The following is a 14,490-nucleotide window of genomic DNA, read 5'->3' as shown; positions in this document are numbered from 1 at the left end:
GTTATTATTGTTATTATAATCATTAACATTACGATTGTTACCATTAACACTATTATAAATATCTGTACCATTTTTCATTTAGTCTATAGCAACATTACCTTCACTGTCTGTACCTCTGTGTGTATATTGTGTAGGCTGCCTCCCTCCCCTCTCTCTCTCCTTACATCTCTCTCTCTCTCTCTCTCTCTCCCTCTCTCTCTCCTTCACCCCAGCCGGTCGAGGCAGTTGGCCGCCCACCCTGAGCCATGGTTCTGCTCGAGGTTTCTGCCTCTTAAAAGGAAGTTTTTCCTTGCCTCTGTCGCCTAGTGCTTGCTCTTGGTGGGAACTGTTGGGCTTCTGTAAATAACATCACAGACGGTCTAGACCTGCTCTTTTATGAAAAGCGCTGTGAGATAACTGTTGTTGAGATTTGGCGCTATATAAATAAAATTGAATTGAATTGAATTGAATTGAAAGTTCAGATAAGCCAAATTCTTGTAAAAGTAAATTAGTTTTATCCTCAAAATATAATTAAAATAACAAAAGTAGGCTACTCATTATGCAAAATGCCCCTTTTTAGAATATATAAATTGTTGGCTTATTATTACTGATTATTATTATTATTATTTGTTAAGCCTTGAATAATGTTACACTGCACCTGCTGCTAATTGTTATTTATATGGCCTCCCTTAGGCTTTTATGCATTCTGTATTTCATGTTTTTCACCTATTATTCATGTATTTTCTCTTTGTTTATTTTATATATTTTGAAATGTGCATAACTATTATTATTATTATTATTATTATTATTATGGAGCTCATGTTTGGAGCCGAAACATCAGTTGATTGGTCAATCCACAATCCACAAAAAATTTATCAACAACTACTTTGATGAGGGATTAATATTTAAATCACTTTTTAAGCAAACATGCACAGCATTGGCTGGTTTCAACTCCTCAAATGTGAGGATTTGCTGCCAACCGAAATATCCTATCAATTCTACACCTGTCAAATTTCATGTGCTGGAACAATATATTTGTCTAAAACATATAGCATAAACTGCAGGTGCTTTAAATGTTTTTGAGTAATTGTAGCCTTCTTTCCACCACGTAGGCACTGCATCCAAAATAAACTGGCTATTATTCTGCTCTGTAATAACTCTGCCTTGACCACATGATGGCAATATCGGAGCTCATTCATTTTAGTGGGAATTTCCATGTTCGAAACAAAAATAGCATGAGGTGTTCTGCAGTATAATGTCTAGAAACTGAAAATAGGGCATAATGCTGGAAGAAAATAGTCCTAATTAATTATACGCACCGCGAAATAAGAAAGTATCTCTAAAAATAATCTTTGTTTTTTTTTTGGAAGAAGATAAATTATATAAAACTAAACGATCTAATTTTTTTTTATTCGACCTAAATAATGATTTTAATCATTTTGACGTTAATCAAAAGCCACACACAATCCTCGATAAATGTTATATCATAGTTTCTTAGTAAAAGCGATGTAGCCTATCAACATCTGACTAAATGAGTTAGTCACTTATGAAAAAGTAAATATTGTGAACCTGTATTTTAAAAACGCCCCTCGTCCTGCCCTGCTCCAGTCTGCTCGCTCCCACCTCTTCCCCCCAGCGGAGAGGAAGCGCAGAGACAAGTGAACAACAAGCGAAGGAGGAGAGGAAATCGCAAAGGTGGGTGTTTTCTCCGTCTTCATTGCGAGAGCTGTCGCCCTGCGGTGGACAGTTTATGTGTTGAGATGTGAGGTGGACCACGCCGACGTGTTTTTGTTGTCTTAACTCACTTATCAGAGCCTGCGGGTCGAGGTTTGGATCGTCAGTGCAGCAGCAGCAGCAGCAGCAGCAGCAGCACTCGGCTAGGCCTGAATCCATCTCGCAAACACTTATGGACTTTGAAAAACAAGCCTAACAGTCCCCGGAATCGGTAATGGCCTCTCTTGTTGGTGCTTTGTGTTCGGTACAGCTGGTTGGGGTTTGTTGTGTGTGTGTGTGGGAAGAGAGGTGACCTTTAATTTGCTGAACTTGTTGTAAACGCAGCGTTAGCAGCCTAGCTACCACAGCGCAAGCTAATTTAGCTAGCATCGGTGTTATTCCTTTCGTTGGCTTGATGAATAACTTACCCAGAGTGAGACTCGGGAAAAGTTTAACAAAACTCGTGAATGCAGTTAAAACTGGTTGATACCAAGATGGCTAAAAATATAAAATATCCAGCTAACGTGACGTTAACTAGCTAGCGGCAGTTTATTACATGAATGGTCTGGTTTGTGGGTGGTTATGAGGGGTTACTGTTAACGTTATAACATTAACGTTACACGTCGAGTCTTTTCTGTTCGCTGCCTTTAAACACAGATTTTAGTGGGCTTTTTTTTTTAGTTTTCCCCCGAGCTGGGGAGTATTCAGGACAGGTGAGAGGACACGGAAGTGGCCCGACGCGTCACTGACCGCAACTCAGGAGTCAAAGTCCAGTCTCGGCTTACTTATCAGTTTTCTATTATGTATTGTACCTGAGCCGCCCACTCCGCGGACAGTGAAGCTGCTTTCAGGTGACTATGCTCGCATGGCGTCTGTCTTTTGTTGCCGACTGCCTTTTTGATTTTAGTGCCTTGAAAGTGTTGAAACTGTTTAATTCTTCAGCCGCAGCTGTCTTTTGATGCGGTCTGCCAGGTAGGGGAGGGAGGCAGGACCGGCGGTGTTGGCGCTGCGAAACACAATAGTAAGAACCAGTTGTGTGGGTCTGTTTCTGTGGGGTGTGGTAAGGTGGCTGGCGTGTTGGCCGGCTCCATTATATATATTATAGAGGCTTGCAACACAGTGAGTGAGACACCATCTCAATTTACAGGTCTTTTCGTGGGAATTTATGCTGGATTACTCAGAGGGACCTGGTTAAATCTGCTTCAGTGGGTGACTCTTGGGAGTAGACTTGATACTTTCAGTTTGTGGTGGTTTGTGTGTGACATTAAAAATCAATGCACGTAAACAACATACAGACCAACCTGAGTCATGGTTGACTGCTTGTCTGAAGTAACAGAATTGTTAATTTGAGATGCTACAGTCAGCTGACTTGTGTGTTTCAGTGCGGCACGGACATGCCTGTCATATTCCTCTAAATACCCTATAGGCATGTCTGCTTTGACCTGCTGAAACAGAGATGGGAAAGATTGTGAGCAAGTTTGGACATGCGGTTTTCTCAGAAATGCCCCCTTCTGTAAGATGTGAAAAGGAGGGGCCAAGAAAATCACAAGTTGGACATTTCTTTTTCTTCCTAGAATTTGCTCCTAGCCATGTTGTCTGTGGGGGCTGGAGTCGTATTGCTTTAGCCAGGGCTATCATTTGTAAGCCTCTGTAATGACGGGCTTTCATGGGTGTGTCCCTCTGACACACAGAAGCTGGGGTTTTCTTATATTTGCTCCTCCTCCCTGTGTCTGTCTTCTCTCTCTCTGTCTCTTTCTTCGTCTCTACAGCCAACAGTTACACCTGCAGTCTGTGTTTTTATTTGAACGGCCAGCACGTCATTTGGCTTTCGATGCAGGGGAGGACATGTGAGGTGTCTGATAGTGAAATCAAAGTGCACAGATTCTGAAAGCAGTGAAGCGGGACTGCTGTACAGTACCGCCCTTCAGTGCTGGTGGTTAACTTCTTGGAAAGGTTGAGTGTCAGTAAACACTTTTATGGTCCTCGCTGCAGCAATTAAACCAACTTCCTTGTTTAACTGTGGTCAAACTGTGTAAAGTCTCCAGTGGGAAATCTTTGCCGACTGCTCAACGTTTGTTTTCTAGGATTGTTAATAGTCAAGTTTTAAATGTATTTTTGAAATATTTTATGTAACATTTCTCAAAGAACATGAACATATTATTGACTGAAGTTGAAGTGAAGACGGAAGCTGCTTGCACACTGCCCAGGCAAACGCCGACCAACACCATGGATCAGTGTGCCCACTCAGTCGGTGTTTCTGTGTCACTTGGATAGAGTTTGACGTGCCTGAGATTGTTGTGTGAAATAGACTTCTGCTCTTTTTGTGAAACTCTTTTGCGGAGGAGATTGTTACTCCGGTCAAATCCGTTAATAATGGGGTGTATCGTCCAAGCAGATAGTGGCGTTCATTGTTTATTTCACACAGCAAAACAATTATTTGATTGGTCAATCAAAATCCCAGATGACATCCAGCCTCATATCAATATTATTTCCGTATATCTCTCTTTGCAGGCAGCTGTAACTCTCTCTGAGTTAAGATGATGAGTAATGTTGCTGGGCAATGTTGCCGTCAATGGTAATGAGTAAAGATGACTACCGTAATCCCTACCCCCGCTGACCCGCCACCCTGGCCCGCCGCTATCGATTCAGACATAGTTGGACTTGCCCCGCAACATTGCTCAGAGTTGCCCCGTGTGTCATCAGCTTTACAGTTCCCTGCGCGTTTCATTCCTCATTAAGAGTAGTAAGTTGGCATCTGTAAATCGGACAGCTGGCCTTAGGAGAACTTCCATGAAAAGTTTGCGTGGAGCATGAGTGAATGAGGGCGTGTGTGTGGGCGGGTGTGTGTGCATGTGTAATCTCTCTGCAGCTACCACACTGTGGGCCACATAGGAGAAGGGGGGGGGGGTTCATGGTTTAAAGTGAGGATGGCAAAGGCGGTAGTGGTTGGATGTGGGCCAAGGCTAACACACAACACACACAGAGGCCAAATCTCTGTGTGACCATTCAAATGAGGCTGAGTCAGCGGAGCGCTTGGCCAAGCCACAACAGCATTTTACCATAGCTTCACCTCATCTGTGTGTGTATGTGTGGGGGGGTGGACTGGAACAGAAAGCATGTCAGGCTGCCACAACCACCAGTGACTCTGTCCCTGGTAGCAGTGATAACATATGATAATGAGGGAATACACTGTAGTCACAATACTCACTGTTCACTGGGTGATAGACCAACAAACTGGCTGTGTGTGTGTACTACACAATGTTTTCAGTGGGTAGTGGATAGTGTGTGTACATCTGTGTTGTGTGTTGGCTCAGGATGATAAGTGGCTTAGCGCTGTAATTCCAGGGCTATCCCATTAGCAGATACAATTTAGTGCTGCTGCTAATGACCTTACAATAGATTAATGACTAATGCCGAGGCTTTAAGTGGCCATTTAAAACTCTAAAACCACGAGAATGTTAGTTGTGGGACTCGCGTAGCTTCAGAGGTTGTGTAGGTTTGTCTGTCTGCTGTAGGAAGGCATAAGAGGACCGCCTTCCTCCATGCTCTCAAAAAAGTGTTGCCGTTTAGACTGTGGTATGTTGTCTTATTTGATGTATCGTGTCAGACGGACGAGTTCTTGGTCCCTAATGTAAAACTTGACGGCTGCTGTACGCAACCTTTATGACACAGCAAACATGTATTTGTAGCTTGCTGCCACCTTTAGTTACCCGTTTCCTTTTTTGTGTTTGAGATCTCAGCAAAGATCTGTCATTGTTGAGGAAACTATTCAAATTTCATTAGCTTCACACAGGGCCTGCGTAGACACGAACTTGAGATCATTTCAAACCATCCTTACATTTGTGAGCATTATCCACTAAAGAAGCACTTTGTTGTTGTTTGTGGTCAGAGAGAGAGAGAGAGAGAGAGAGAGAGAGACGGCCTCCTCTCTTTCCAGGATTGACGTGTTTGGCTGGGAAGAAAAAAATGTTAGTGTGAGAGACGGATGAGTGCATCACAATGAACGAGTGAAGGGCTCCCTTATTAGGAAAGCTTCCAACAGCTGAGGCAGGATATGACATGCTAAATCTCACTGTGGAATGTATGACAATGGCAGTGTTTTTGTGTGTGTGAGACATGTTTCTATCCACAAATGTGTCTCCCCCCCCACCACACACACACACAAATGCAAAGAAAAGGGGCAACATTCACTTTACTACACTGCTCTGAGTATTCAACGATATTACCAGCGTCGGCCTCAGACCATTGCCACCTTTTTATATAGTCTCTGAACCACATACACAATCATGCGCCCTCGCACGGATGCACGCGCATACTCATGCTGGTGTGTGTGCGCACTTAAGCTTCATACAAGAGTCTTTTGTTCACTCAGTCAGTCCTGTGTGTGCAGATTGAGAGCAGATTTGATCCACACGAGTCAGTGAACTTTGAAGTAGAAAATGTTTTTTACCCAGGCTTGGAGATGAGCCACCCTCATGTCATCCCGTTATTAGACAGACACTGTTGAAGGGATCTTCCACAGATTCCTCATTCCTCCCTCACCAGCGTCCCTTTTTGAGGAAGTCGGAGAAAAAGGGCTTTGTCATTGTCTTAGTTTGGGCTGAAGTGACTTTCACTTGTTACCATGTCACTGTAATTTAGGCTTAGGTCATCTGAGGCGTATCTTAAGGCTGCAGTATCCTCCAAAAGTCCAGGTTGACAATTTTAAAAACCCATTTCTGCTTCTTTTCTTTTTTGTATTGTAGTTCCTGGACAATAGATCATTGGTAATTGTCATGCTATAGTGTTTCCATAATCAACAGGTATGTATGTAATTCAGCTGCTTACTTTGAAATGCATTTTGTAGTTTGTTGTGTAGCTTGAGATGTCTTGTGTCAAGCACTTTTAATTAGACTAATCATTAAACCAGCCATGTCAGTAAATCCAGAATGAAGGAGCGGACTGGTTTGACCAACTTTTGAAAATGTATTTGTAAGTACTGCGGAGGGAAAGAATATATCAACTTAATGTTAAAAGATTAAATTTAAATGTAAATACTTTTTAGCCTTTGCAGTCTGAGATCACCAAAGTGTGATTTATAAACCACATGGACGTAAAGTTTGCTTTGTAGTTAAAGTTGTGCCCTTAATAAAGCACTGAATATTAAATTTCTTTTAGCAAAGACGCAAAGTGACATTTGGAAAATATTGGCAGGAGGCACTGAACCAGTGATTAATAACTTTGATCACAGTTGTTGATCATTGATTAAAACACTTAAGCACAACAAAAACGGTAAACAACCAGCCCAGTATTTGACTTTCCCTGCGATTTTAAATTTATTTCTGTGAGTTTGTAGAGATAATAACAGTAAAGAAATGCTTACAGTAAATTGTAAAGGATAGCATGCAAATGAAATACCATCCATATAATACCTTGCAGAGTCTTGTAAGTATAGCATTAAGCGAGGGAGAGCGAGCCATCTCTTTGCCTGCTGTGTACAGAACACCCTCTCAAATTGAAACACCTGGCTTTTTGAGTTGGGTGTAACTTGACGGTGTGATACTGTCTCTTCATAGCGCCTCTGAATGCTCTCACACTGTCTCTGCATCCTTGGCCGTGAACAAGCGCTAACAAGCTCCACACGCTGCAGCTGAAAACGTGCTGTTTTTGTCTCTCGCCATGTATCTCACTTTCTTCCTATTTTTAACCCGACATAGCAGAAGGTGAAGAAACGCACTGAAAAAGTGACAGTAGCTTGCTTCCACCCCTGCTCTGCTGATGCTGGTCCCACCTTCAACGTGAACTGAATAATCACTTTTTTTTTTTCAAATTCTCAGCTCTTTCTTTACACCTGGTGTTTTTCCTCACTCCTGTTCTGTCTATACTCACATTCTCTCTTCTTTATCCCCCAACTTCTCTCTCTTCCCTCAATTATCTTCTTGCGTCAGCTCCTGCTACTTCATTAGCACTACACTGTGTGCATTCACAGATTCACAGTGTAAGGGCCCCTCTGCTATTATATCAGTGTTACTTGGGTGATTCAGCCGTAGCTGTTTGTCTGTTCTTTGATGAATTCCCGGTGTTGGTTGAATCTCTTCTTCTCTCTGGTGTTGACCCTGTCCTGTCCTGTGCTCTGCTCTCAGCGTGTGAATGGAGCAGTGTGCGAGTACGGCCTCCCTGCTGGCCTCGGTGCGGGAGCAGGAGAGGCAGTTTGAGATGCTGAGCCGAGCTCTGGAGGAGGAGCGGAGGTCGTGTGCCGGCACCCTGCCCCGCCCCCTCCCCAACATGCAGGTAACGCGGAACAATCCCCGCCCCCTGTTCCACCCACCCTCATGCACATTTTCCATGGAAAAGTCCCTCGGATTCATCCTTAATTCGAGCGAGTTCATCCTGTGTCATCTCCATCGTCACCCCATCCCATCTGTGTGGACCAGCTGGATGGCAGCAGAACCTAAATCAAACCCCTGGGGCAAAAGTACCTCCTCTGTGGGTTTTAAATGCATGTGAACTTTGGAAGTTGAGTCAGTAAACTGTAGCAACTTCCAATATAGCCGTCCTGAGGAGGTAATTTACACCCTCTGTTTCTCCTCACTGCATTTTATAACTCATTTATTCATTTAGCTGACGCTTTTTTCCAAAGCGACTTACAATTTCTATATATGTAAGAGGTCACACACCTCTGGAGCAACTAGGTGTCTCACAGTGGATTTGAACCTGGGTCTCTCACACCAAAGGCATGTGTCTTATCCACTGTTCCATCACTACCCCCCTTCCATCCTCCATTGGTCCCTTAGTAAACTGCCCATGTCTCATATAAAATAATAGTCCTCCCATTGTCATCATATCCCTCCGCCAATCAAGCTTAACAACCCAGTAAAACCCATCGTGTTTGTCTTGACTTGTCCATGGGTGTTTGCATGCAGAGCGATTGTCTTGCTTGACATTTTGTTTGTTGTGATATTCATTAAGAGTTTACCTGCTGGAGCTATAGTATGTCAGCCCGCTGGTTTATTTATCATTTGTTGTGTTTTATTTCTAGAATAAAGACGTCCCTCTGCTGCTTTTTTAGTGGGGCAAAGTCTTATCAACTCTGACAAGGGGCCTGTCAGACCGGTTTCAACAGCTCAGAATTCTTGGTTAAAAAACCCCCCTGAAAAGGCGAATGAGTGTGTTTCATATCTAAAGTATTTTACTGTTTGCTTACACACCCTCTTTATCATGCCTCGAGTCAGTTACCTGGTTTAGAGACTGCTGAGTGACTTCACGCAGGCACACCCACCCACGCGCTCTTTCTTTCGCTTCCTTATTGACACGCTCGGCCATTAGCGTGCTTCAATAAAATGGCGCGTAAACACGCAAACAAACTCTATTGGTCCTGAGGGCAACCTTTGAAACACACTCTCATAAACAACGAGGCTCTCCCACTCGCTTGTTTTACCTCTTTTGTTTGTCACTCTTGCATGTGGGCAAGCACTTGCTAGGACACATCCTGGTCCCAGGTAATTCTTGTGGCTGATAGTGGCAGAAATATTGCTAGGGTGTGTGTGTGTGTTATAGTGAGAGTAGGAATAGCCTGTGTCGCTTCTTATCGCTGCTTTGTGTGTTTACATAGCCGAAAGGCTTCAGCATGCCTCTGCCACTCTCCCAGACTGCACAACGTGACCTCAGTCTTTACTGGCAGGTTCCCACATGCTCACATCTGCCCGGCACTTTCTACTATTCTCTCTGACTGATTCCTTATCTGAACTAAAGAGTGGTCATTTAGCTAAATCGGTGTCTTTGTTTTTTTTGATTAGGGCAAAGTGGCACTTCATTTAGTTTTCACTCCCGCAAAAACTATTGGCAGTTTTCAGCAAGTTATTTCTGCATGAGACACTGTATCCCATCTCTGAATCACTATTAAGCAAGGCCCCCTTAGCTGTGCCCCCTTCAGTCGTAGAGAGTCGTAGAGATAAAACTGCAGAGATGGCAGTAGAGAGGCATGGAGCTCCCCCTGTTGCTGGAATGGGGAGTGCACCACACCCATTACCACGCCTGGGCAGGCAATACTGGTGGTGTCGACGCATGAGAGAAGAAGTGTATCTCTGTTTGTCTGAAATATTCATTTCATCACTAATTTCATTTGTTAATTCCATCATCACAGTTCATTCATAAGATGGTTGGGTGTGTTTCATTCAGCTTCCTCATTGTTTTTGTTTAGGGTTGGTGAGTGCATTACATGAAAGCCTCTGTGTGTTTGTGTTGATTTTCAAGATTACTGGTTGCTGCTTTTACTTTTGGTTTTTCTTTTATTTGATTGTCACGGTACTGTACATGAGAAGCTAGTCACTCTGGCCAGCTGGAAAAGTTCGACTGCTCAGGCAGTGGTGTGTCTGTTTGTTCATCAATGCATAGTCATCTTTTTATTCTAAGCAGTGTGTGTTGGATCCCCCTCATGTGCATTTCTTCGTCCCTGCAGAACGGTCGCATTCCTTGTGATGCAGACATAGAGAGGCTGACACTGAACGAGGGTTACATCAACGGGACACATCATGTAAGCATCTTTTGGAACCCTCTCTGTTTCAGTTGTTAAATTCTTAACAAGTTTAACCCCAAGGATATCCCGTGTGAGACCAACATTGGAGTTCAGTTTTATTTAAAGCAGCATAACTAAGGGATGGTTCAGGACAGTCTGATAATAAGGAATTGCAATAATCCATCTTAGAAGTAACAAATGTATGGACTAGTTGTTCCTGATTTTGCAGTGTTAGCGAAAAAGATGGTCCTTGATGTTTGTTTTAAGTGAGTGTTAAAGTACATGTTGTGATCAAAGAAATCTCAGATTGCTTACGGTGATGCTGGAGGCCATGGCAATGCCATCTAGATTAACTATATCTTAAGATGATGCGTCTCGGCGGGTGTTTGGGGCAAAGTACAATAACTTCTGTTTTGTCTAACATGAGAAAATTGCAGGTCGTCCAGGTTGAGGCTAGCTCAAAGTTTAGCTAACTCATTGGTTTCAGTTAAATTCTGAAATGTGTGTGTGGGTGTGCAGTTCAGGATGGAGCCTGGCCAAGTGGTGCAGGAGACCTACACGGTGGAGGAAGACCCCCAGGAGTTGCCACCTGTTGTCTCTGTGGAGACCACTGAAGATGGGACCACACGGCGAACAGAAACCACAGTGAGTTTGTCAAAGTTTGTCGTTTACAGCACTAAATGAGGAAGGAAGAACCATTTAGTGTTGTAGAGGTGTAGCTTGACAGAGATGGGATTCTTTGTATCTCTGGGTGAAGTGGAAAGTGTGCATCGCAAAGTGCTACGATTTTAAACTTATAAATGTTGTCTCCTGCTTCTTTTCTTTTGCTTGTTAAGGTTAAGAAAGTAGTGAAGACAACCACCACTCGCACAGTCATCCCCTCCGTGTCAGACACCCTTTCTCTGGACGGTGGGGGTTCAGTGACAGGTATGGGGGGTTACACTACACCCATGGACCGGGTCTACAGGCAGGTTCCCGGAGGTGGCATGCCAATGGACTACCCCACTCACACTGTGCCCCGCAACTACCACTATGGACCGCCAGGGGGCTATGACGACTACCGCACTGGGCCCCCATCTGATACCTACACAAGCCTCAGCAGGGGAGCTCGCATGGATGATCGCTACAGGTACTGTGTTTGTTGAAATTCATGTTTACGTAACCAAAACTGATCGAAGATTCATGCCAATAAGACTATCCAATTTAATTGGATAATCTGATGGCCCATCTTATGCTCAACATCCCTGTCACTCCCCTTTCCAGACCGGTCCATCCAGATGGTTACAGAACTCTGGATCCAAGCTACCGAGCCCACAGCAGGAACCAGCTAGACCCCTATGCTGCTCAGCCACAGGTATGTAAAACAATCACTGTATCAATTGCATTGACTCGTTCCTTTTTGCAGGATTTTAACCTGGTCTGCTGACACTTTAAGATGCACTTGCTATATGAGGTGTTTTGCTTCAATGTTAAGATTTTAATAGGATTTAATTTGAGTAGAGTACACACAGGTTTGGCTTTTAGCTTCTGTTATTTTGGAACATGTCTCCATGTAGGTTGGGCGTATGGGAAGTGCATTGGAGCTGTCCTCCATCCCAAGGTTTGTCCCAGAGCCGTACGGTTTGGAGGATGATCAGCGCAGCATAGGTTATGATGAGCCTGACTATGGCATGGGACACCCAATGCACTACAGCACCGTGCCCCGCAACCACCATGCATTTGCCCATGGGCCACCACGCAGGGCTGGGTAAGCTGTTCTGTATGTAGTGCGCGCGCGAGCCATCTTTCAGTGTAATGTTCGTGTGTAAGAAGTGCACATAATAATTTTCATTTAAAAAAAATGTATTGTTTTACATTACTCCGGTAATTTCTCACCTTTCATCTCTTTGTATTGGTGGATGTCAGTGTGTCGCCAAAAAATACATTCACATATCCTCTTCATCTTCATCTCTTCCCTCTCCAGGAGTTACGAGGGCACCTTGGACGGTGACATGAGCGGTCCAGGGGACATGTACTATTGGGAAAGAGGAGCACCGCTGGCCCAGGGTGAAAGAGGTAGCATGGCTTCTTTGGACAGCACTCTAAGGAAAGGTCCAGGCCCCAGTGGTTGGCGTCAACCTGAGCTGCCAGAGGTCATCGCCATGCTGAACTACAGGCTAGACCCCGTCAGGAGCAACGCAGCTGCGTACCTGCAGCATCTCACCTATAAGAATGATAAAGTAAGAGATACAGCAATTTTATAGCAATTAGTTGAGGAGCGCAAAGGTCAAAGCAATATCTCAGAAGTTTAAAGATGATTAATTATGAGGAGTAGTTGCAGGGTTCCTACAGTTTGGAAAAGTTTGGAATTTGATTTTACTGATTTGCAGTACTGGATAAGTTTGGGGTAAAAGTAAAGCAAGTACGGATTTAAAGTATGGAAATTATTTAAAAAAAAATAAATAAAAAAAAAGGCGCACGGTTGAATGCACACTCCTGCGCAGAGCTGCCTCTGTCACGGACTGAAAAACAGCTCGGTCCCAAGTGCCTTATAACTACCAACCCCAGATACCTGCAACCAAATCAGTCAGAAAATGCAACATTTATCTTTGAATTGCATATAGCATCACAAACAAATTAAGCTTGTCTGAACATTTGAGTTCTGCAGTGATGTAGTTATCAGAAAGGCAAATGGACTGTCTCATCTGCATACCCATCATCATCATCGTCATCGTCATCGTCATCGTCATCGTGGACGCGTTTAAAAATCATCGCTGCACAGAGGCAGTGAAAATTGTATTATACAATTTATTTATTTTAAAAAAAAACCAACTAATTTTTGGTTCTTATTAACGAAAGAGACTAAAAATGTGTTGGAACATAGATCTGTTTGTTTGATAAGTCGGTCAGGATTGCTGGTTGTTTAACCATGTGGAAATGAACATACGTTTACAATAATATGAGCCATAGAAAGCACTTCAGTATAGCAAAACTTTACAAAAACAGGGAAAAATCTTGCATTGAAGAAGTCTGTCCACATCTGGGCAGACATTCCTTTTATTTTTTTTAATTTATTTTTTTGATCTTGTACGTTGTGTAAACTACACTACATGTTTTAATCAGCCTTTCTGCTCAGCTAGATCCTACAAATTTATGCTCACACTGTACAAATCAGTTGACCAGTCACGACATAAGCATGGAACCCCTGGTGGGTTTTGTTCAGTGGCTGTTGCAATAAAGTTTATTCAAGCAAAATTCCTTGATGTTGACAAAAAGAGAGGAAGGCTGCATAACTTTGTTCCTTTCTATGTTCTGTATCCAAGTTCAGTTTTAACTATATCACAGCAGTCTCAGTCAGGATTACAGTTAAAGCCACAACTAGTCTATCCATAATATTAAAACAGGCTCACTACAGTTTAAAAACAGATTGCTTTGTTCCTTGATGTTCTGCTGTAATTTGTTTGTACATCTTTCAGTTTTTGTGTCGACATAATTGTGATTTGCTGGGCCCCCATCTCCATCACCGCTTACAAAATGTGTGGTTTTGTTTTTCAGGTGAAGTCTGATGTGCGTCGTCTGAAAGGCATCCCAGCGTTGGTCTCTATGCTTGACAACCCAAACAAAGAGGTCAGTTTGCTGACTTTCTCCATGGCCTGTTCATTCTTTAGTTGTTATGATGGGACTAGGTGGGGTAAAAGTGAGGCTTAAGGGATGCAGTTTATTTCTTATGTAATACTGGGACCGTTCATTGGCCTGAGTCAAGGTGAACCTGAGACTCTCCACTAATCCCAAATGAAAGGGAAATAGAAATAAGCATTACGTATTTGACTTCTCTTCAAATCCTGTAGGTCAACATTTGTGCTAAATATAGTTTGGGTCAAAACATTCTGTGGTTTTTCTATGATTCCCTTTCATTTAGCACAAGCTGTGGCAAAGATTTGCTGATGTTTGTATGGGCATTACCAGACAAACCACATCATGCATTCCACTCTCAAGGCAAAGCAGCATCTTAATTTCACATTTCATGCTGTTACGGCCAGTGACAAGTCTGAAGTCTGGTGTGTGTCGGATGACTTGCTGGCTGGAGAAATGGGTCAAACAGCGACTGCATCCTCTTCAACACTAACTGTTTCCAAAGACTCCAAACACTTTGTCTGAGTCTGTGTGTTTGGTATGTTGTGTGAAAAGTTGAGATACAAAAGATGACAAAGAAAATAGTATCATAAACAGCTGCATGTATGCAAGGATGTTTGTGAACACAACATTGCTTAATAGTGAAAAGAAATGTGGCCAACAAATCTACCATTAATTAGACCCATATAATT

General features: G+C 43.1%; 1 protein-coding gene across 6 annotated transcripts in view; it reads left to right on the top strand.

Annotated features, from left to right (window-relative positions):
• Positions 1-1,556: 1,556 nt before the first annotated feature.
• ctnnd1 (catenin (cadherin-associated protein), delta 1) overlaps positions 1,557-14,490 on the top strand; it is a 30,708-nt gene continuing 17,774 nt past the window's right edge. For 2 of the 6 annotated variants that reach the window (XM_046048549.1, XM_046048550.1), the window contains exons 1-9: positions 1,721-1,924; positions 7,815-7,962; positions 10,130-10,204; positions 10,706-10,831; positions 11,023-11,315; positions 11,450-11,540; positions 11,743-11,933; positions 12,150-12,405; positions 13,721-13,792. In XM_046048549.1, the coding sequence (XP_045904505.1) occupies positions 7,822-7,962; positions 10,130-10,204; positions 10,706-10,831; positions 11,023-11,315; positions 11,450-11,540; positions 11,743-11,933; positions 12,150-12,405; positions 13,721-13,792 (1,245 nt within the window). In that variant the 5' untranslated portion in view covers positions 1,721-1,924; positions 7,815-7,821. Of the gene's footprint in view, positions 1,675-1,719; positions 1,925-7,814; positions 7,963-10,129; positions 10,205-10,705; positions 10,832-11,022; positions 11,316-11,449; positions 11,541-11,742; positions 11,934-12,149; positions 12,406-13,720; positions 13,793-14,490 lie in introns of those variants that run through there. The other 4 variants (XM_046048548.1, XM_046048547.1, XM_046048553.1 and 1 more) reach the window with 4 other exon arrangements.

The sequence above is a fragment of the Micropterus dolomieu genome, linkage group LG04, assembly GCF_021292245.1.
Source record: "Micropterus dolomieu isolate WLL.071019.BEF.003 ecotype Adirondacks linkage group LG04, ASM2129224v1, whole genome shotgun sequence".
In the NCBI taxonomy this organism is placed as follows: domain Eukaryota; kingdom Metazoa; phylum Chordata; class Actinopteri; order Centrarchiformes; family Centrarchidae; genus Micropterus; species Micropterus dolomieu.
This window is presented reverse-complemented; position numbering and strand designations above follow the sequence as displayed.